General features: G+C 41.0%; 1 protein-coding gene across 3 annotated transcripts in view; it reads right to left on the minus strand.

Moving 5' to 3' along the window:
• Nucleotides 1-22,491, minus strand: part of LOC114565594 (probable cation-transporting ATPase 13A3) — a 41,205-nt gene that overhangs the window by 16,176 nt on the left and 2,538 nt on the right. For 2 of the 3 annotated variants that reach the window (XM_028593752.1, XM_028593750.1), the window contains exons 2-21: nucleotides 19,305-19,374; nucleotides 18,244-18,417; nucleotides 16,411-16,590; nucleotides 15,501-15,571; nucleotides 15,087-15,170; nucleotides 14,895-14,964; nucleotides 14,669-14,803; nucleotides 14,433-14,505; nucleotides 14,007-14,138; nucleotides 12,858-13,025; nucleotides 11,830-11,987; nucleotides 10,106-10,294; nucleotides 8,624-8,685; nucleotides 6,731-6,881; nucleotides 5,772-5,894; nucleotides 5,626-5,643; nucleotides 3,804-3,954; nucleotides 2,972-3,092; nucleotides 966-1,090; nucleotides 666-829 (exon numbers count right to left, since the gene is read on the minus strand). In XM_028593752.1, coding sequence (XP_028449553.1) covers nucleotides 666-829; nucleotides 966-1,090; nucleotides 2,972-3,092; nucleotides 3,804-3,954; nucleotides 5,626-5,643; nucleotides 5,772-5,894; nucleotides 6,731-6,881; nucleotides 8,624-8,685; nucleotides 10,106-10,294; nucleotides 11,830-11,987; nucleotides 12,858-13,025; nucleotides 14,007-14,138; nucleotides 14,433-14,505; nucleotides 14,669-14,803; nucleotides 14,895-14,964; nucleotides 15,087-15,170; nucleotides 15,501-15,571; nucleotides 16,411-16,590; nucleotides 18,244-18,417; nucleotides 19,305-19,355 — 2,400 coding nt within the window. In that variant the 5' untranslated portion in view covers nucleotides 19,356-19,374. The remainder of the gene's footprint in view (nucleotides 1-665; nucleotides 830-965; nucleotides 1,091-2,971; nucleotides 3,093-3,803; nucleotides 3,955-5,625; nucleotides 5,644-5,771; nucleotides 5,895-6,730; nucleotides 6,882-8,623; nucleotides 8,686-10,105; nucleotides 10,295-11,829; nucleotides 11,988-12,857; nucleotides 13,026-14,006; nucleotides 14,139-14,432; nucleotides 14,506-14,668; nucleotides 14,804-14,894; nucleotides 14,965-15,086; nucleotides 15,171-15,500; nucleotides 15,572-16,410; nucleotides 16,591-18,243; nucleotides 18,418-19,304; nucleotides 19,375-22,491) is intronic. The other variant, XM_028593751.1, reaches the window with a different exon arrangement.

A 22,491-nucleotide genomic window follows, 5' to 3' on the forward strand; every position in this document is an offset into this window, starting at 1 on the left:
CGATCCAAACTTGACATTTTCCGTGGGTAGCTTGCTAGCTCAGTTTGTTGTCGTTTCCCAAGACAAACTGAGTTTGAGAACAGCAAACAAACAGAGAGCGGAAGGGGAGGGACATCCGGCATGTGGCTCACGCCCCGGATGTCCCTCACCTTCCGACAATTATCCTGAAAATGTACTTCCGTTGATCCAGACTAGAGCTGAAGGTTCGGTCTTAATTTCTACCATTGTAAATGAGCGGTCAGGTGATGTGTTTCGATTAGAGCGAGCATGGATGCTGAGGAGGTGAAACGGAGGCTGGCCTCTGGAGGACTTATTTTATTTCTTTGTTCCAACTTCCAAGTGGCCTATAGCCTACGTTAGTCATGAATAAATGATGTCAAAATGTTTATAAATGACTCATTCTTGACAAAAGGCAAAGAGCTGAGTGCGTGCATACATTTGAATAATGTCGGGCTGTAAACGAGTTCGGGCTTTTAAAAATCTGTCGCTCAAAATGTACTTGTCGGGCTCGGGTCGAATTCTGTCAGGCTCGGGCCTTGTCGGGCCTAACTTTTAAGGCCCGATTACTACCCCTGATAGACAATACAAATATTCTCTATAGTTTTTTTGTGTTTACATATATCGGTTTATTCGTTTCTCAGTGGCTCTGAGGATTTCTGTCTCACCTGATTGTCCCTGGTGGTGGGAGCGGGGGTTTCAGTGTAATGCCACGTGATACTCGCGAGGTGGAAATCTTTAGGAGGCACAGCGTCCGCAATAATGACCGTCTCATGCGCGCGGACCATCCCACATTCTCGAGCCACTGATATCGCCGTCAACATGTTGTCACCTAACCGAGGATAAAAGAGAGAGAAAAGAAAAAGTTGACGATTGCATTGTGATTGAATTCTTTCATATCAGGCGTCAATGCAATGATGACACAACGTTCAAAAGAAGTGGAATAAAGTCATTAAACATTTTTTTACCCGTGACCATCAAAGTGCGGATGTTAGCTTGACGTAATTCGCGTAAAACCCCGGCAGTTTCCTCTTTTATTTTGTTCTGCATGATGATCAAACCAAGGAACTCCATGTTGGTTTCTATCAGGTCCCTAAAAGCAAGAAGTCATACATTGTACCATTACAAACAGCATTTATTTGTCCGTAATCGTAATACCGTACACAATTTATGTTTCAAGTCATCAGATGAAATAAATAAAAAAATGTGACATCCTTCCTTTCTGCTAACATTCCATTCCACTTCTACTTTAGTTCTTTCCTTCTGTCGCTGAATGTATGGAAATCTGTTTTCAATGTCTCTGTTAATATTTCAGAACTAATACAGTGCAGAAATGGGGTTTACATATTGCCTCTATATATATATAGTCTCTGCTTTTGCGTTCTCAATTCAAGTAACAAAACCATTCGTCCGCATGAGTAAAGGTATGTTTTCACACGATATTTAAAGAATAAAAAAAAAAGCAAACTTCAACTTTTCAGCTTTAGGACCGAATTATCTCTTTATTCATTGCTCTAGGACACATTTATTGTTAAAGAGAAATCTGAGTTTGTTCTAAACATTTTGATATGAAACACATGGTATCAGGTTATATGCAAATACACTTAAAAGTAGCCTAGAAAATCGAGACAAATTTAATTTGTAGCCAGGGGGGTCTAGGCACTCTCCGTTGACTTGCGAGCTGGAAAAACCAAACTCTAGTCAGGCCAATCACATCGTGTATAGAGTTGGTGGGCGGGGCTTATGGCTGCTGCTGCTGGGAACAGCGGTCTTCTGGAAGACTTGGAATTAAACTTTTTTTTGAGAAAAAGAACAAAGAACGGCACTGAAGTCATTCTTAAAAAGGAAGATGTGTTCGGAGTGTTGCCGACCGGATACGACAAAAGTTTAATCTATCAACTAGCTTCGCTACCTTCTTGGTTGCTCTGCCTGGTTGGAGCGCTATTCTACTGCATACAGAGGGAATTTGAAAGACAACCGTTTATCCCGCACCTCGGATTGAGCCCTGTCAATGGTGAGTTCCCAGACCCAACATCTTGATGTGGGTCTGGCTTGTCAGGCTACATCTTAAAAGGTGAATTTAAGAAGACATGTAAAAATCCAAATCGAAAATGACCTCATATGGTTATTAATTTCCTACATTTATCATTATGCAAGAAACATCCCTTGGATGCACAGGGATGCATCCTCACCCAGTGATGTGACATGGGGTCATCAGGTGTTGTAGGAGCCACGTATTGTATGTTGTTTATGGTCTCATTTATGTTATTTATTGATTATTATATTGTGCACATAAATCACGTATTGTAGGTGGTAGGTGTTTTCATTGCGGTTTGAGCAGAAGTGATAACATATTTGTTTGCTTCACCTGTTCACCTGTTTTTTTTTTTGGCTTTGACAGAGAGGCGGTGAGCCTGGGAGCGAACACTTTCTGCTGACCGCCACACCAACGCACTTATTTCGACTAACAAATTAACTTTTTACATTTGGTAACTGCAGAGCTCGTTGTATTTTACGAGTGGAGGAATAAATCATTGCAATACAATCTCGAGCGCGTCCCAGTGTGTTTATGCATCTCTCAGTGTTTAGTCCCTCGCGGCAGCACTTTGTTGGACCGCTTACAGCCGCAACAGGTGTTTCGGGTCTCGCAACATCAGACACCCTCTCCCATGCGACCCAGCCAGGGTTGGTCAGGCCCTGACTTGTGTCCCAGCAGCAATTTATATTTCATATTTAAAAATATTTATATTTTAAAATGTATTTATCTTATACTTTATATTTATTTATTTAACTATAAGAATGATGGTAAACGTCCACAAACCGTAAGCAGTGTGTTGCTTGTAAAGAGTGAGCTAAGCCCTCGTGATATTGAAATGGGGAGCACAAGCTACAGTCAGGAAAAGGGGATTTGTAGTTACAGCGTTTTAGGGTGTTTTCAGCTCCGTGTACTGCTACTGAGCATTATCTGTGGTACCTGCTGAGGCTCTGGACTTTGTGCCAGGAGAGTTTGGCCTCCAGCTGCCGATGTGCCAGGGCAATAACCCTGAAGCCCTGCCTGGTGTAGCTCTCCAGAGTCTCTGAGAAGCTCTGTGGAACTGAACACAGATGAGTGGAGTATTTGTTAGATTGTTACAGTGGTGGAATGTCACTAAGTACATTTACTCGAGTACTGTACTTAAGTACAAATGTTGAGGTACTTGTACTTTGCTTGAGTCTTTTCTTTTCATGCCACTTTCTACTTCTACTCCGCTACATTTCAGAGAGAAATATTAAATTAAGATTGTTGCCCACAAAAGACAAGTCGTTTATTAAATATGTTTTATTATAAATCAAACTAGCCAACAATATAACGGCCTCCGAGTCCAGCTGAAATGATTAGACCATTAAACACACAACTGTTTGGACCGTTTCCAGTTTCTAAAATGTGAGGATTTTTCTGCATTGAGTACTTTTACTTTTAATACCTTAAGTACATTTTCCTAATGTTACTTACATACTTTAACTTAAGTAAAATTTTCAATGCAGACCTTTTACTTGCAACCGAGCACTTTTACAGTGTGGTTTTAGTACTTTTACTTAAGTAATAGATCTAAATACTTCTTCCACCACTGCATTGTTTTGTGTATATATATATATATATATATATATATATATATATATATATATATATATATATATAGATATAAAGGCCGTAATTCGAAATATTGTTCATTTACCGTTGATTACTTAGTGTATCTTCATAGAGATGCCACATAAGGAAATGAGATCTCCATGCAAACCTTAAACATATAGGAGAAGCGTCAGACCTGTGTGCTGTTTGCAGAGGCTGGCCACCACCTCCGGAGCTCCCTTCAAGAAAGCGTTCATGTGTTTCTCCCCGAGCCTCCTGACCACTACACTCATCCTCTGCAGCGTGGAGGAGAAGGGGAACTGACGCACAATACCAATCTCAAAGGACTGAGGAGCAAAAGAAAAACAAATTTAAAATCACCTCTTCATTTCACGTTCAGTGTAAATGGAAGAGCCAAAGCTGATAAGAAGATTGTTCTCTCATGTCTGTACGGTAAATATGACGCAATGGCCTGGAGATGGCTAGCTTAGCTTAGCATAAAGGCTGGAAACAAGATGAAACAACCTGGCTCTGTAGAATAATAACTATGGCCGGGTATTGTTCAAAAAACATTTTGATCCCGGACCGGTACCAACACCAATACCGCAACTTTGATACCGGTTCCTAAACAATACTTTGTTTCAATACCAATTTTATAAAGTCCATTTTAACAAAAAGAAATTACAACATTACGGCACAAATCTTTTATTTTTCAGCTCCTACTATGTGAGCCGTGTGTCTCTATGACGTGTAACATTACAGCCAATCCCAACCATCATTAGATCTTGGTAGAAGCATGCTGCGTGCTTATTGGCTCGCTGACTCGGATGAGATTTACTCCTTAAGCCCAGTACAGACCAAAGATTTGCAGCGAGACGAACCGATTTTAGAACGTCACAGGAAAGAGCTGAACTGGTCAAATCAACAGTGGCTGGTTTTAGAGCATAAGAGACGTCACATGTTTCAACAGCCAATAGCGAAGTCAGCTTGTAAAGTCAGCTACAAACTATAGAAATAAAATGATCAATAATCTATTTTATTTCTGTTACAAACTGTCAACTGGTAAAAATTATATATCCAGCTACAAAAAGCTTGGAAAGTTGAAAGTCAGAATGGAAGTACAGAGTCGTTGCTATGGAGATGATACACTGTCTCACTGGTGTGAACCGGCAGCTTTCATAACGTTGCAGACTGGGGCGTTGCAAGTAGTTGCAACTCGTCTCGTCGCAAATTCGTCTGAACTGGACTTTAAAGATCCAGTGTGTAATGTGTTTAGTTGTTCATTATCAAAATCTGTGTTGCCCGTTCACAAACTTGTCTTTTTTTATGAATATTTTCCACCACCATCAATTCCAAGTATTCCTTTTGGCTTGAATTGTTACATTTACATTTGCATGAACTGGGGTATCCATATTCATGCGCCATCTTGAAATACGTTAGCCGGTAAGGGACATACAGAACATACTGCTCCGCCTTTCGCGTTTTCTCTGTCACATATCGTTGCTTCCTGGCCCCACCAAGTTTGAAGAAGGAAACATGGAGGACCACTCGTATTCAAATTCAATTCATTTCAGGATCATGAGTCTTCTTCTTTGCCCAGAAAAAGAAAAAGGATATTGAAAAGAGCAAGTGACCGGCGTCATCAGAAATAATAACTAAATCTGCCAACCAGCACCTGTAGTCTTGTCATCACTGTGAGGCTGCCAGCAAAGACAACAGGAAGTCACTAGAAATAGTCCAGCGTATTAGCCCCATAAAACCACAACGTGAAATTTTTTACACTTGGGGTTTTGTACAGTTTAAACAAACAAGATATAACGTTATGTTAGTGTTTTTTTTTGGGAACGGCGTACTAGTGAACTTTAGAGGTGCTGGTAGGCAGATTTTGTAACCTTTGGACAGAGCCAGGCTAGCTGTTTCCTCCCATATCCAGTCTTTATGCTAAGATAACATGACCAGCAACACACAAACATGACTCTGCAGGAAAGTGAATATGTGTATTTGCTTTGACAACTTACTGATAATTCAGAGAGCTCCTGGGGGAACAAAGAAGGATTTGATGATATCATAATTCTGAGATCAGGCGCTACCTTACAAATATATTTCTTTACAGCCATAAACAAACATACTGATCGTAAAACAACGATGTGGATTATTACTGTACCATGTTCTGCGTTAGTGGATTTTTCTGACTGGATTCAGGGATGGAGTGCTTTGGAGGTCGCACAACTGTGGGCATTATGGGATTGTGGAGTGCAGTCTCTTCCTCTGTGGGCTCCTCTAGGATCTAAACCAAAAGGATATCATATAATATGTTAATAACGTGTTGAGCTCCATTACACTAAGTCTAGTCTGGCATTATCAGACCTATCTCAACAGCGCTGTGGAGTAAGGTATGGCTACACCATATATACATTCTGGCATAGGAGGAAAAATAGGCATTTCTTTAAACCAATCACAATCGTCTTGGGCGGCGTTAAGCTCCGGACGCAGAGATGGTGGCTCTGCAAAATAGTCTAGGGAAGGAACTTGTTTTGATGGAACATTTGCACCCCTGCAAAAGCAATTGCCACATACAATATTAAATGAGTGTTAAATACAGTAAGGTGAACTATTTAAATTAGCTGGATACATGGTTAAACCTCATGTCCTCTTACCAGTGTATCACAGTGTCTATTTCATTCACAGCAATCCCACCAATCTGTCCCAAAACGTCCCAGTTAGAGAATAAATGCAGTAACCATAGTCTTTGTAAATCTTTACAATCATTCCCCGAAAGAACCAAGCAGCTTTGCCTGGTTGCACGATCCAAATTTTCTTTAAAACTTTCAGACAATTTCAGCATGTACTTTGCTGAAGCGAATGGAGTTTGAGAACGGCAACACACAGAGAGAGGAAGGTGAAGGGCTGAGCCGGACATCCAGCACGTAGACTACTACCAAGTCTAACCTTAGTCCCAGCTTCTGGAGTATCCATGGTACCAGACTTTAACCATTTTAGCCAAGGCGATCTTGCTCTGCCAAGCGATGGTGCTGCATGATTCATGTACGGACCGCTATCCGAGTTAGTTGTGGTGCCAGTGACTAAGTAGGTTGGGTGTAAACATGGAAGAGCTTTGCTTACCCAGCCTGTAGCGTTGAACATCTTGAGGTCTAAAGGGTCTCCGGAGAGCTCGCCCTCTATCTTGGTCAGTGAGTGGCAGGTAGCCATGCAGGCCACAAATGCACTGTTAACCAGACTTCCTTTAGCTGCATCATCCTCCGGGGGAGAAAAGCTGGAATAGAGAGGATGGAGAAGAGGATAATACTGTGTTAAGTGGCTGATGCTGAATTAAATATATGGTCATATATGCCCTATCCTTTTTCCTCCACAGAAAAGCATAATGTTCTCATACTGATTTAAGTAAACAAAGTCCTTGGATTTTGGTTCAGGCCTCTGTGAATGTTTCTTTCTCCAGTGCTTTAGGACGGTAGGTTTACTGTAGGCCAAAGTAGGAACATCTCCTTCTTTCAGATCCCTCAGGTGTGTAAACTTATGTACACTTTCTTTTTTTTTTTTTTTTTTTTTAAGATTATTTTTTTGGCCATTTTAGGCCTTTAATTATAGGACAGCTGAAGAAGTGAAAGGGGAGAGAGAGGGGGAATGACATGCAGCAAAGGTCCGCAGGCTGGAATTGAACCCGGGTCCGCTGCGTCGAGGTGTAAGCCTCTACACATGGCCGCCCGCTCTACCAACTGAGCTATCTGGGCGCCAAATTTATGTACACTTTCTGAAAAATCAACTGAGAAACTGTTTATAGATAAAATAACCCATAGGAATTAGAATGAGACTAGAACAGCCATTCCCATTTTATACAACAGGATGGTCAGAGCGCCTGTCATTTTTATGTGTAACACTCGCAAAGAACTGTTACAGCGCCACAGATGTGTGTTGTCATCATAACAACTAACAACAATCGCCATTTTCTCTTCAAAGTAACTAACTCGATGTCCGTTCTACTCTCATTGTATTTCTATAAAATAGCCAGACAGGTGTATCCATTGTTGGCAAATCTAGCAAGTTAAATACCTAAACAAAATCATCACATTCACGCAAAAATTATTTAGAAATCCAACATTGCCATAAATCAGTTCTGCTCAGTGATTTTTTTTTTAATTTCCCACAATGGCCTGACTAAACTAGCCTTGGAAAACCCTGACGAACTTCCGGCAAATTTGAGATTTGCTCTACAAGTCCGTCTGGCCAAAAGCCCATTCAAGCCTAGAGATGGCCCGATACCACTTTTTTGCTTCCCGATACCGATTCCAATACCTGAACTTGCGTATCGTCCGATACCGAGTACCGATCCGATACCAGAGTGTCATATATTTCATTATGTTTTAACAGCTGTATACTACTATCCCTGTATGGATGTGATATGATTTCTATCTTTGTTGTCGGTCTGGCTCAGGTTAAACTCTTTGTGAAACATAAACAAACACAAACAATGAATGCCCCAGAACTTTCTTTTATTCTCCAGTTTGACAGTCAGTTATAACGGAAAAAGAACATAAATAAACTTCTTTAATGTAGATTTTCTTTAAGGCTTTATTACGTGGTATCGGATCGGTGCATAAACTCCAGTACTTCCCGATACCAGCGTTTTAGGCAGTATCGGAGCCGATACCGATACTGGTATCGGAACATCTCTATTCAAGCCAATTTCCAATTTTTCCAAATCGAGGCACCAATCACAAACGTTGAGGCGGGCTTCACACCATGGCGATAGCGCAACGACGGCAAGCAGCTTTTTGTTTTTCTGACAGCTGATTATATTGTCACAACTACTTTGACGTGCAAATAATGTGTCAGAATACTGAAGAGAGAAAAATAAAACCAGCTTGATTTATTTTCATCAATTAAAGAGTACTACAACCATATTTGCTATGCTACAGTCACATCCCTCTGGACTGTTGATTCTCATCAGGAAACTGATGTGTTTGGGAAAAAAAAGGCACAACAAAGAGCTTCTCTTACCTGCCATCTTCAGCTGTCTGAACACCCCACAGGTCCAAACCATCTTCAGTCAGAGTACCAGTCTGAAGGAGAACAAAATATAGAAAACAGAATTTAATGCACCAACCCAGGCCACATTAATCACGCCGCAGGGCAGGAAATCAATTCTAGTCCCCAAAGTAGTCCTATTTTTAAAATCACAACAGTAAAATCATTCAACACACGCACGCGCACACACACACACACACACACACACACACACACACACACACACACACACACACACACACACACACACACACACACCGAGCCCGACCCGAGTCCAACACAGTTAAAATCAAACATTTTCTCATACTAATGACACATGTACATGTAGCCTAAAATGCACGTTTCCTCACAGATACATAAACAAATTTCCGCACACAGGAAGATGGATGTTAGGGTAATATTTTTAATTTATTTTAATCACAAAGACAAATCTTTGCATCAAGTGAAACAGGCCCATTGGCTACCTACATAACAAGCTGTTTTAAATTTAAAATGTTTAATGCCTTATTGCGCTGATGTGACCGAGCCCGACCCAATCCCGAACATCATTTCTAAATATCTGTCCAGCGTATACCGTCAGGTCCCTTCAGGCTCGGGTCGGGTATCCAATCCTCTAACACACGCACGCACACACGCACGTCTCAGTAGTCTGGCATTGCCAGACCCTCCTCTACAGCACTGCGGAGGAGGGTCTGGCTAGTCCACACAGCATTCTGGGATGGGAGAAAAACGTGCTCCGGTTTATTGGCATTCCTTTAAACCAATCACAATCGTCTTGGGCGGTTGAGTATGATTACGCAGCGCTGTTTTTAAGATATTTCTAAGTCACAATAACCTTGTATGGTATTATTGGTCCAATTATAGATTAGTATGCTTTGAAAGTAAATCAATACCATACCATTCACATATTTTAAAAGCATGATGCTTGGTGCTGCGGCTAAATGGCATCATTGTTCAACTACAGCAACGCCTCCAGATATCATGATTCATTTTCTTCTGTGGTTTTAACTGTCGTAAAAAAAAACAATGAAGTCATTCTCCTTGTACTTGCACTTGAACTGGAAGTGGGTTTGGATGCTTCAAAGCTAATTTTCATGCATTCTGAGTCAGGACTTTATTCAGTCTAAGTTAAGCATGGTTCCTAGAAATGATCGTTGATGAACACAGACCCTGAAATCCCACTATGTAAACTGCATTTCCTGAATTCCTAACAAGAAAACAAAATCACGTGGCCGAGTTGGCTCAGTGGGTGGAGCAGGCGCACATATGCTTAGAGGTTTATGCCTCGACGCAGAGGTCCAGGGTTCGAATCCGACCTGTGACGATTTCCTGCATGTCTTCCCCCTCTCTACCTCCCCTTTCTCACCTGGCTGTCCTGTCAAATAAAGGCGAAAAAGCCCAAAAAATGATCTTCAAAATCACAGTGCAAGAACTAATATCGGCGGTTCAGACTACCTTGTCAAAGCAAACCAGGTTGAGTTGACCGCACATGTTGATCCTCTGAGGACTGATGCAGAAGATGCCGACGCGCTTCAGACGGCGCTGCGCGTACACGATGCCTGCTGTCATGGCTGCCGGTAAGGCCGGGGGCACGGTGATGGTGATGATGTCCAGAGATTCAGTGATGATAGTTTTAGCTGGAACCTGGAAGAGATCAAGGAGGAACCAACCATGAATGACAAAGAAGGATTTCTATAGGATGATAGAAGCCAAAAAGTACATTTATGTTAAAACTTTTGTAAAAACTAGTCTAAAAAGCATGTGTATTTCAGTTTGTGGGATGAGCTTATGAAAAGGACTAAACAATGAAATCAAACAAAGCCATAATATTATACAGTTTAAAAATAGATTAAAGGCAACAATACTTGACTAATACAGAAAGAAAGAGATCACCACCGACAAAACCACATTCAGCCAGAACGTCATAACTTTTCATTTTTATATTGCACACTTTCTCTTTTTTAATTGTATATATTACTTATCTGTGTATGTGTATACTTTTATGTTTTGTAAACTACAATGTAATGTGCTTTTATTTGATGTACATATATTTGTATTTTTATGTTGTTTTCACCTTAGGATGCCTATTAACGCGACAGGACTGCCGATGCCGAGTAGCTTTTAAGCTAACTCGGTTGCATTTACATGTTTTTTTCCTAAAGAATGTTAATTCATGTACACTGTCCCTTTTTAAAAGAATTGAACTGAATATGAGTATTGGAATGTAGTCACAGTGTATTGTTGTATGACCTGCGTTTTTGGATGCAGTACATACATGTCTTTTAGTTCCTTCTGTAATATTATGATTTTGTAAAGTAGGGGCAGGACTAGTCTCGCTTTGCCAGACCTTCCTCCACAGCGGAGGAAGGGTCTGGCTAGTCCACACAGCATTCCGGGATGGGAGAAAAACCTGCTTTGGTTTATTGGCATTTCTTTAAACCAATCACAATCATCAATCTACGGAGCAATGGTGCCGCTGCCAAATAGTCCGGGAGGGAACTTGTTTTGGTGGAACATGTGTACGTTCAAAAGTTGTTTTAAGTCATGCAACAGAAAACTCTGATTGGACAGATAGTCTAGCTAGCTGTCTGGATTTACCCTGCAGAGATCTGAGGAGCAGTTAACCATAGTACTCAGAAATCCTCCGGAGTTTAGAATGCCAACACAAAGGAAGTGGAAAATGAGGGACGTCTGGCCTAAATGAGGGACATCCAGCGGAATTTCTGGCGAGACCTGAACAACCCCGGAAATTCTGCCTGCTCCAAACTTATCCTTTTTTTAGATCATTTTTTGGGCTTTTCCGCCTTTAATTTTTGACAGGACAGCTACGTGAGAAAGGGGGAAGACATTTTTGTGTCACAGGTCGGATTCGAACCCTGGACCTCTGCGTCGAGGCATAAACCTCTTGGTACAATGTGCGCCAGCTCTACCACCAATCCAACCCAGCCACCAAACTTATCCTTTTTTTGTTCTTTGACGGAGTTGGATTGATTTATTTATCTATGTTTGTGTTTTATCTTTGTATTTTTATCAGTTTTTTTCCTTCTTCTTTTACAGTATGTTGATTGTTTGAGATGATTTGATCAATCAATCAATCAATCAATCCTGGAGAAACTCTAGTACATAAATGAAACATTCAAATCTGAGCTTTGCCTTTCATGTCCCAGAGGAAAGGTTACCTTGTTCATGATACTGAGGACGATGGTGTAGAGGAAGCCGATCCCCGCCACCCCCACCAGACACAACAGGAACAGGTAAGCATCGCGGTACAGCTTGAAGTCTGTGGGTTTAGGGTAGAGGATGGAGCGCACCAGTTGGCCTTTCTCTGTACTGAAGCCTGCGGGAACACAGAAGTAATGACGTTGGATTTTTTTCATCTTCTTGTTGTTATGATATCAGTTTTGTGTCTTTGGAGTACGTGATTTTCCGTATGGCGGCTCGACGTAGGTTTGCGTCGGCCTCTCCTAGCAACAAAGTGTGATTGCTGACTTTTCCTGCACTGCAAGTGGCTGGAGGAGAACAGTTTTTTAATTTGAAGGGACTATGACAAATAAATGATTCTGATCTGATCTGAGTAGTTAGCTGATAGGGTAAGTGCCGACATGTAACATAAGGGGACGTCCCTTATGTCGCGTGTCAGCACTTACCGGTTTGTGTGATGCTGATAACTCAGTCTATTGCAGCTGTGTGGGAGGAGATTCATTCAAGAGATTGTTTCCGGCTGGAGACGATCGTGGAAGCGGCACATCGACTGCTGCAAAACCACACACTTTCTTTCATTCTTGGCCCTGGCAAAGACGCCAACGGAGCACGCCAACGGAACCGTGGTCACCGAGGCAAGCAGCAATCTTCAGACGCAAAACCATGCAGATTCTGGGTGAGTCAGTTTAACACAGCACAAAGCACAACCCCTCTGGAAGGAGGAAAGACATACACTCATCCAGGCGAGTTTGTCTCATTCTCACGTTGAATGCAAACACGAAGGGAAAACGAGACAGGGGGAGTAACGTTACGAGCTAGGTTAACCTTTAGTAGCTGTGTTCCTTTGTGTTACCCAGGTTAGGTTAGCCTTTGTAACATTGTAATCACAGCAGAGGCTGAATATGTGCAACCCCTGAGGATGATAAGTCTGTACGCTTCAGTCTGTACACTTCATCACCAAGGCCACCAGCTGTTATTCCCACTCTGTTCTTCTCCTCTGTCTCACCTGTTCTGACCACAACGGCCTTCACCAGTTCTCCGGCGTAGAAGCGGGTCTGGATAACACGGGTACCGCAGAACAGGGTGTGTCTCTTGTGCTCCTCTATATTGTAGCTCACGGCCGCCTCCTCACCTGAACTAGGCAGACTTGTCTTGGTAACTGGCACGCTCTCTCCTGAAGATGGGACGGAGAATTAACATCAAATAAAGGAAAACGCACCTCAAAACAGAACCAAAGCCGCAATGTTGGGCAAACGGAGAAAGAAGCCATGAAATGTAATAAATGCTTTTTTTTGTTCACTTTAATGAATTTCACAGTTTTGGTTTAATTGTGTGCGAGAGAACAAATGCTCTATTCATATTACCAGCATGTTCTACGTGGATGGCTTACATTTGGATAGCACAAAGATAGCCCACAATACATGTCGATATAACAGCATAGTTAACTGTGTTGGATTATTACTATTTGTGACAGATATTCATGATTGTTATTAGTAGCGGCAGTGGAAGTACTGCTTTTAAAAACAGACTTTAGTTAGGTTTAAAGTATGTGGTTAACAGGTATATTTTTTCAAACATAGAATCAGTATTTTTATCATTATGACTCCTTTTTAATACTACTTTGTCTTCTTTTTATCGTATCTTATATGTTTCCATACATGTAATACCTCCTTATCTTATATGTTATGTGTACTTTTTCTTGCTTTCTTTTATTTTAAAGCACATTGATTCCGCCTGTCGTATTAAATTGGATATGTAATTAAACTTGACTCGACAGCAGCTACACCAGTAACATGAGTCAATAGTACAAGCTGGGCAGCATATATTTCTTTAAGAATAGTGGTAAATCACTTTTGTCATGATGAGTACAAGACAATAACAAAATGAGGGCCAGTTCTCTCTTGTGGGTCTGAAAAATAATAACAAGACAGTTAAGATGAACTTTGGAGTTTAGTTTGACTAAATAAAATCTTAACTCAAAGTCCATTTATAAGGTTTTCCCAGGACGTTCGACTGGAAAACTTCATGAAAACTGAGAAAATCCTATCTGCTAATGAAGACCTCGAGGTGAAAAGCTCCAGGAAAAGCTACCAAGTACACATCGGGTTAAGATTCTTTTTAGGAAATCAGACCGGTAAGTACAAGGAAATACAACCTGTCAGCATGCTCTCGTTTATGATGCAGGTCCCACAGATGAGCACAGCGTCGCAGGGCATGATCATCCCATTCGCTGGAATAATGATGACATCACCGGGCACGAGATCTGTTGACATGGCCTGTTCAATATCTAGGAACAACATTAGGGAAATGAGATCATACACTCTCTCTCTCTGCTGGGTGCTATGAGAGATCAATAATGGGGTTAATGTATTACAGAAAAATAATAGGATTTATACACAACTATACCGACAACTATATCCAGTTTAAAGTTAAAGACAGACTGGGAGAGTCGGGAAGGAAACCATGTGCTGTCAGAATGCCGTAACTAAAATGATTTTGAAAACCTGCGTTTTTGCCGCACCGTCTGGCGGCCAACCCAGGCAATGTGAATGCAGCTTAATAGCCAGAACGTAAAACATACCTTTATTTCCTCTGCACACTGAGAGACGGACCACGCTGTGTGTTGCCACCATGTCATGCAGCATCACATATTGCTGGAATAAAAGGAACACTGTATCACAAAGTACATACTTCCTGAAACGCAGAACTTTCACACATATGGATAAGATGATGAGCACAGACTTCTCAGGAAAGATTATAATGGAGTAGGATTATTAAGGGCATTCCTCCCGAAACTGCTATTACTGTGTGACTCACCTTTTTAATGGTATACAGTGAGGTAGCTATTGAAATCACAGACATTAAAACTATGGCGGTAGCATAATAGTAATAGTCCTCAGCACTCCACAGAACAACACTGAAGAGCTGGAAGATGTAAAAAGGATTCAACACCTGATGGAGGAAGAGAGAGATTAGCATTTCTGATAACAGTATGCTAAAAGAAGTGCCAGACGTGATATTACGCAAAGAACTCTAAACTCACTTCCTTTATGAGGAGCTTGAATATAGACGGCACTCTTACAGCAATCTCATTCTCCCCGAAAAACAACCTCCTGATTAAGAAAAAGAGGGCATTTGATCACATGCCTGTGGGGAAGTGCATATTCTGATGCTTAGACTTAGTTTACTAGAATTAGTAAACGAGAAAACATGAAATATGTGTGCATGTGTGTACCTGTAGTCCTGCAGGGTTTTAGAAAGCCCGGAGCTGTGGGAGGAGTGGATGCTTGCACAGCTCACCTTCACATCTTCCAAGCCTCTAGAAAAGTCACACACATCCATTTCTACTGTGCATTACATTTCATTTCTTTTAGCTGACGCTTTTATCCAAAGCGACTTCCAATAAGTGCATTCAACCATGAAGGTACAAACTCAGAACAGCAAGAATCACGTAGAAGCACACAAGCCTCAAATAAGCCAAACTACAAAGAGCCACATGTAAGTGCCAAAAAGAAATGTGTGCAGAGCAAAAGATATACATACTGTATCAACTATTCAATAACAAAATGGAGTTCATTAACTGCATAAATGTCAGCATCTCATCATCCAAATACTGTACAATAACATTGTGTTTCAGTGGGACTCTTACTTATGCAATTCAAAGTTCTGCATCAAATCATTCCAGTAGTATTTAGTGCTGTGGTGGGTGAAGTAGTGGATCTAAAAGGGGGAAAAGGTGGTCACATATTGACAGCGTAACAACTTTACGGACAGAGACCAGCCAATCAGTGGGCTGGACTCTAAAACTTAAATGCATATATTTAAAGCTATAGTGCGTAGTTTCTGTCACCCTGAGGAATTCTAAGTAATGACAACAACACTGTTGGAGCATCCACATGATACAAGCCTTCCTTGATCGCACACCACCCCCACCCCTCCTCCATGCAGTTGCTAGTAGCGTTTATCCCGTCAAATCAAGGAGGACACGGAGGATTAAAAAAAAAACATGATGGACCCTTGAGAAGAGGTAATTAGATTGTAATTTCTATACAATACAAATGCGGTCTGTCCGTCGGTCACTTTCTTTTTGGGATTTTAGTCCTCCTGCTGAACGTGTAGGTCTTTTCTTAGCAGTACAATCGCTGACTGAAAGATGTCGTGGGCGTTTGTTTGGGTTTTCAGCCACGCCTTCTCCTGTTGTAGCAGTGCTCTCCGTCTCCGAAGCTGAACGCTGCTATTGTCCTTTTTCAGCGTTGACGTAAAACGCTTCACTCGAAGCTGCCGCGCGCGAAAGTCGTCGGACTACACCATTTAGTAAACATAGCCATACTGAGAAATACAGAGAGAGAGTTTTGTGGAGCTGATAGGCTTAATTAGCTTTGTATCAACTCATTTGGCAATGGCTTGAATGCAAATTCATTAGTTCATTAATATAAAATAGTGGCGCACTATAGCTTTAAAACCAATCAAGTACTCAGATCAGTGATTTACGATAGAACATGAATCTTGAATCAGCTTCAGATGATGAAAAAAGCAGAAACTGTTTCCCACCGACGCACCTGAACAGGCTGTCTATGGGCACATTTCCCATGATGCTCCTGGTGCACAGCACTGATGCCGTGGTCTCCGTCTCCATTGGGCAGCTGAGCCGCGGACTGCAGGTCCAGGCTGTCTAAGGGCTTCTTCCCTGGAGCCGACATCACATGTACTTTGGCTCGAAACCACTGCCTGAACTCATCCTGTTTAACAATATAAAGAATTGCATTTTTGTCCTTGGCTGTTGAGTCGACACTGAATTCATCATTTGCAGTGTAATCCAGTATGTGTGCCAAAGAATGTAGCGCGTGTCAGGATGATGTGTGAGCAGCAGCACAAGAGTGAACTCACAATTCTGTGAAAGAAGAAATAGATTCTCACACACACACACATAAAGTTATAGTAAGTCTAATTTTGTTTGTTTTCTTTGTTTTAGCAGGGGAACACAACAATGGCCTCATTCACAAATGCTGAATTTACTTTCCGTTGGCGCAGACAAACTTCCGATATCTGAATGAAATCTCGAGAGTCTTGCTAGAATTGGGGCGCGCTCCCGCCGTCTCAATGGTCTGGTGTAAGGTGATAAAACTTACATGTTTGATATTATGGTAAGGTTGAAGTCTTGGTAGTAAAATTCTTTAGTCTGTGACAAAAAAACTCAAATTATGACAGATTGTCTTTAAATGTGAAATGGTGTGAGACTTTAGGCTACATTTACATTGCGGTTTAAAAACGAATATCTTTTTCAACGTTTACACCTCGCTTTCACACAGCTCTGGCATTTCAGATCCCCTAAACTGGAGAAATTTGAAAACACTTCGGACCCGTTTTGGTTTGAAATCTGCGGGGTTGTGATGCAGTCTCAACGGCCGCAAACGGACACCTTTGGCAACACCGACACGGACGTTTCACCACCTGATTGTGTCTCATCGGTCTCTGAGACTTAGGCTATGTTTAGACTGAAACGATCTGAAGAGAAAACGCAAAGGGGGGAAATCTGCGTGGTGACGCAAAAGTGTGTGAAATTCGATGTAGTATGCACACCAGGCTGCTAGGTGGTAATCCATTTGCCTGCGTAGAACCTTCCTTCTACTTCTCTCCCTAGTAGCACCAAACCAAAACATGGCGAGGCGAACAACAAAAGCTGACAATTTGTGGCACAACAGGGCGTGGACTGGAAGTCCTGCCATATAGACATATGGACCGAATTTCTTCAGCAGTATTCTGTACCTGGAGGGACGCTATCTGTAGAAGTCAGATCTCATCAAAGCTGAAAGCCATCCGGACCAAGTATAGGCAGGCTGTGGATACCCAACGGCGGAGCGGCCATGGGCGAGTAATCACTCTATATTTTGATTTATGGAACGAAATATGAGGTGGGTCGCCAGCCACCACAACAATAGAGGCTGCAGACTTTTTGCAGATTTCTGCGCGACAGTGGAGCGTTTTTAAGATTTCCACTATGGAGGGTGGTTTCACTTTTTTGCGTTTTTAAGCCCCAAAAACACCGTCGCCGTCTAAACAAAAGGCACTTCTGATAAAATATTTTTTACATTTTCACTCGCGAGCGTTCTCATGTAAACAGGGCCTAAGCTACTAACCTATAAATGCTGCCTCCTGTTTATGCCCAGTATACCAGAAGAGATTACTTCTTCTACTGGAGCTAAAATATACTTGCTGTGCAGAGAGATTGCTTTTGGTTCAAAACTCCGCTTAAAAACCACAACGTAGCGGTGTAAATGTAGCCTTAGTCTTTTTAAAGTCTTCTATAGTATGTTAGGCATTCATTGTTTTCTTTGTACAGTATGAATAAAAAAAGAACGTACAGAGAAAGAGTTGTATGAGTCTTTTCCTACCGTGGTCCTGAGCAGCAGTGTGTGCGCGTCCCTCAGCGAGGTGCATGTGCAGGTGACCTTAACGCCCCACTCAGGCAGCCAGTAGAGCAGCAGCAGCAGGAGACCCCCCGAGCACACAGCACCCACACCCACCAGGATCATCTTCCACAGGCAGGGCTGGTAACCCCACACCTCCTGTATGCACACACACCAACGTTAACACACCTTTTGACTGGTCATAGTAGGAAAAGCACAGGTGTTACAAAAAGGGATCGACGAATCATCGGCCTGTCTGCAGATCAGTGTTTTCTTTTACAGGTGACCAATAAAGTTAATTCATTCAAAAAAAATGCGCTACTTTGGCTCCGCTACAGATCTGCAACACCTGCAAACAAACAAGCCTGTTAATACTTCAGGAAGCTATTTTAGTTTTTATTTTATTCCTTTTTTGACTTTTATTATGTTTAAAGTTTCAGTTTTATTAAATGATTGCTTAAAACATTAAAACAAACTTTAGTGTTGGAATTTGTAAAATCCAAAAATGTTAATTTTGACTAAAATATTTTCAGTTTTACTGTGCCGTAAATGCATATCGGTTATCGGTTTCATTAACAACTAATAACCGGAAAAACCAGCATCGGTCGACCCCTAGTTACTAATTACATTAAACATTAACAATCTGTTTGAGTTCTGTTCCAAGTGTCCTAGTAAGGTGAAAGCAGCTAAATATGAATTCAGCCATCATTCATTTTAATATTTACATCTGTGATGTTCCTACTGTGACATGTCAAAATGTCTTCTGTGAAAAAAGACCTATACTTTTCAACTATCACTCCAGATCACTTGAGTTTTGTTTAAAAAAAAACAATTTACTTCTTCTTCTTACAAATCTCATCTCATCGTTTCTGATTGACACTGTTCATTTCCCTCCAAACATGTCATTAGGCTTGTATCCAGCGAACAAACGGAAACTCACACACCAAACGGTTCTTCTACAACACAAAAAGTTAGCATTCGATGGTGCATTGTTCAATAGAAAAGACAATTCTAGAAGCAGCATTAAAATGGGAAGTGATATTTACCATCTCATCCTCCAGACCCTGGTTTATAATCTTCACCTCTCTCGTCTTCATTCTGTCTGAAGTGCAACAACTGCAAAGTGTAAGAAAGAAGAGAGCACTTTATTTACTATGTTTCCAACAGCTGCTTTACTCGCTGAAGCTTTCTTCTTATAGAAGTCTTCGACTCGGTCTGATCAGCAGAGATGTTGCAACTCTAATCCCAGTCTAGGGCGTTCAAGGATTCAGTTTTTATGACTTCTGAAGCAAATAAAAAAGCCCAAACAAGGAAGAGAGTCAGTGATTCATTTACTTTATATTATACAATATAAGTCAATATTCCTAACTGGAGACAAACACAAGTGGAATGTGTTTGCATAGCGCTAAACATAAAAACATAATTAGGGGAAATCCTTATCTACTTGGTAAACAATGAGCTGTCTAAAGGAGAGAAAGTTCTCTTGCAAGTAACAACCTGCAACACCTACACGCCTAACTCATAAAAGTCTCCCAAGCCTCTGTGGATAAGAAGAAAACAGCTACCTTCACTGTGGTTTTCTCTCATCTTGATACTGTTGACTCACGTTTTCCTGGAAGACTAGCCAAGATGAAGTACTGCCTCATTTCGGCTTGATTATATTGAGGGCATTCACATGTCCAATCCGTAGGACTTCAACTGAGCTTCACAACATACTAACCTGTGCTAAGAAAAGAAAGGTCCAAGGCACTCTTCATGCAAAAAGTTAAAAAGCCTTTATATTAGGTTTATATGGATGCAGTTATGGCACAAAACTGTTTTAATATAGAAAGTTCTTACTTTACTTACATTTTAAGTTCAGGTGTATTACTTTAGAACAGATTTTCAACAGGGGGTCCGGGACCCCTAGGGGGTCCTCAGAGTTAATGCAGGGGGGCCTCCGAAGTATTGTTAATTTTTGAAAGTTTTTCCAAATTTTCAAAAGTCTTAAAAGGTCCCATGACATGGTGCTCTTTGGATGCTTTTATATAAACCTTAGTGATCCCCTAATACTGTATCTGAAGTTTATTTCCCGAAATTCAGCTTTGGTGCAGAACTACAGCCACTAGAGCCAGTCCCACAATGAGCTTTCCTTAGAATGTGCCATTTCTGTGTCTGAAGCTATTGAGGAGGAGAGGGGGGGCAAGGTGCCACTTTTCTCGTTTGAAAGCCATGATGTCTCTCTCTTTCTCATGGGTGGGCCAAATTCTCTGGGCGGGCAAAGCAGAGAAAGGGGAGGTAACCTTGCTCCTTATGATCTCACAACAAGCCGATTCCAAAACGGCTCATCTGAGCTTTCATTTTCTCAAAGGCAGAGCAGGATACCCAGGGCTCGGTTTACACCTATCACCATTTCTAGCCAATGGGGGACCTTAGACAGGCTGGGGGAACGCATATTAATGTTAAAAAAACTCATAAAGTGATATTTTCAGGCCATGGGACCTTTAAAGTGCTCATATTATGTTTTTCGGCTTTTTCGCTTTCCTTTATTGTGTTATATATCTTGGTGTGCATGTTATGGGTTTACAAAGTGAAAAAGCCCAAAATCCACCCCAAAGGGACTTACCATCTCCAACAGAAAACACTGTTCCAAACAGCTCTATTGTAGTCCAGCCTTTACTTCAGAGACAAACGTGCGTCACTTTGTAACACACGTTATAATGCTCACCTAGCTGCTAGCGTGGCACGCCCTCATACTCTGCAACTGACAAGCTAGCAGTGTACTGCACATGTGTGACTCCCAACAAAGATGGAACAGAAGTGAGATGCCTCACTCTGTAGCTAAAACAGAGAGCTCAACACACAGGGTGAAAAGAGGAGCTGCATCAAAAATATGGTGTTTTTTGAAAATTAAACCACATAAACCTATTCTGGAACAACCTCGAAATACAATTATGAACCTGAAAATGAGCATAATATGAGCACCTTAGCAAAAATCCAAAAAGCCTATAGGTAAGGTAGTCACTAAGGCCGTCCACAGACGTGTGCCACATGTATATTTAACATTAAAACATGATTTATAAAATCATGCCAACAATTATTAGGCCATTTGAATAACTTAGTATTCTATGTAAAAAAAAAAAAAAAAAAAAGGTATGTATAAAGGCTTTAGGCCGCCCTACAAGTTACTGTAGGCCCAGTTTAATATGCAACTTCATTTTATAAAATATATGTAATAGGGGGTCCCAGCTCCATCTCTCTTTCAGTTAATGGGTCCTTGGCTTAAAACACATTGAAGACCCCTGCTTTAGTATGTTGATTGTTTGAGATAAATAAAAAACTAAACTAAACCTCTGGCTACAGAAATAGAAGACATTATATTTATAAGAAGAGCAAACTTCAAGAAGAGCTACGCGTGGGTTGTTACCCAGCTCTATTTTTAATGTAGTAACAATTTCCATACGAAATAGCCATTTAAACAAAGGCTTTTTAACTTTTTGCAAGAAGAGTGCATTGGACCTTTCTTTTTTTTTGAAGGTTTGTGTTCCCTTCCAAAGAGCACTTCGGGGCACTACAGACTTTTTTTTTTTTTTATTGACAACTTTGACAAAAAGTGAAGATATTTGACAATTAGTGTCATGTGGTGTGGTGTTAGGCAATAATCCAGTGCCGGATAGGCTCTAATCCATGGAAACCTTTGCACCATGCACACACGTTTGATATGTTCAATAAAAGTCACACCTACAATAATGTTTGATTCACAGTTTATAGGACCTCACCTCTCAATAAGCACCATCATGTCGGAGGTCTAGTGATGGTAGAAGTATTCAGCATTGAAAATGTTACTTAAGTAAAAGTATGAATCAGGAAAACATATTTAAAGTATTAAAAGTAAAAGTACTCAATGCAGAAAAATCCTTACATTTTAGAAACTGGAAACGATCCAAACAGTTGTGTGTTTAATGGTCTAATCATTTTGCCTGGACTCGTAAGCTGTTATATTGTTAAGTACTGTAAAGTAACTAGTAACTAAAGCTGTCAGATGAATGTAGTGGAGTAAAAAGTACAATATTTCTCTCTGAAATGTAGCGGAGTAGAAGTAGAAAGTGGCATGAAAAGAAAATACTCAAGTAAAGTACAAGTACCTCAACATTTGTACTTAAGTACAGTCTTGAGTAAATGTACTTTTGTAGCAAACACTTATTTTACATCCAGATTAATATTTTTGATGCCTCATCAACAGAAAATATGTTG

Source organism: Perca flavescens, chromosome 12 (genome assembly GCF_004354835.1).
Source record: "Perca flavescens isolate YP-PL-M2 chromosome 12, PFLA_1.0, whole genome shotgun sequence".
In the NCBI taxonomy this organism is placed as follows: domain Eukaryota; kingdom Metazoa; phylum Chordata; class Actinopteri; order Perciformes; family Percidae; genus Perca; species Perca flavescens.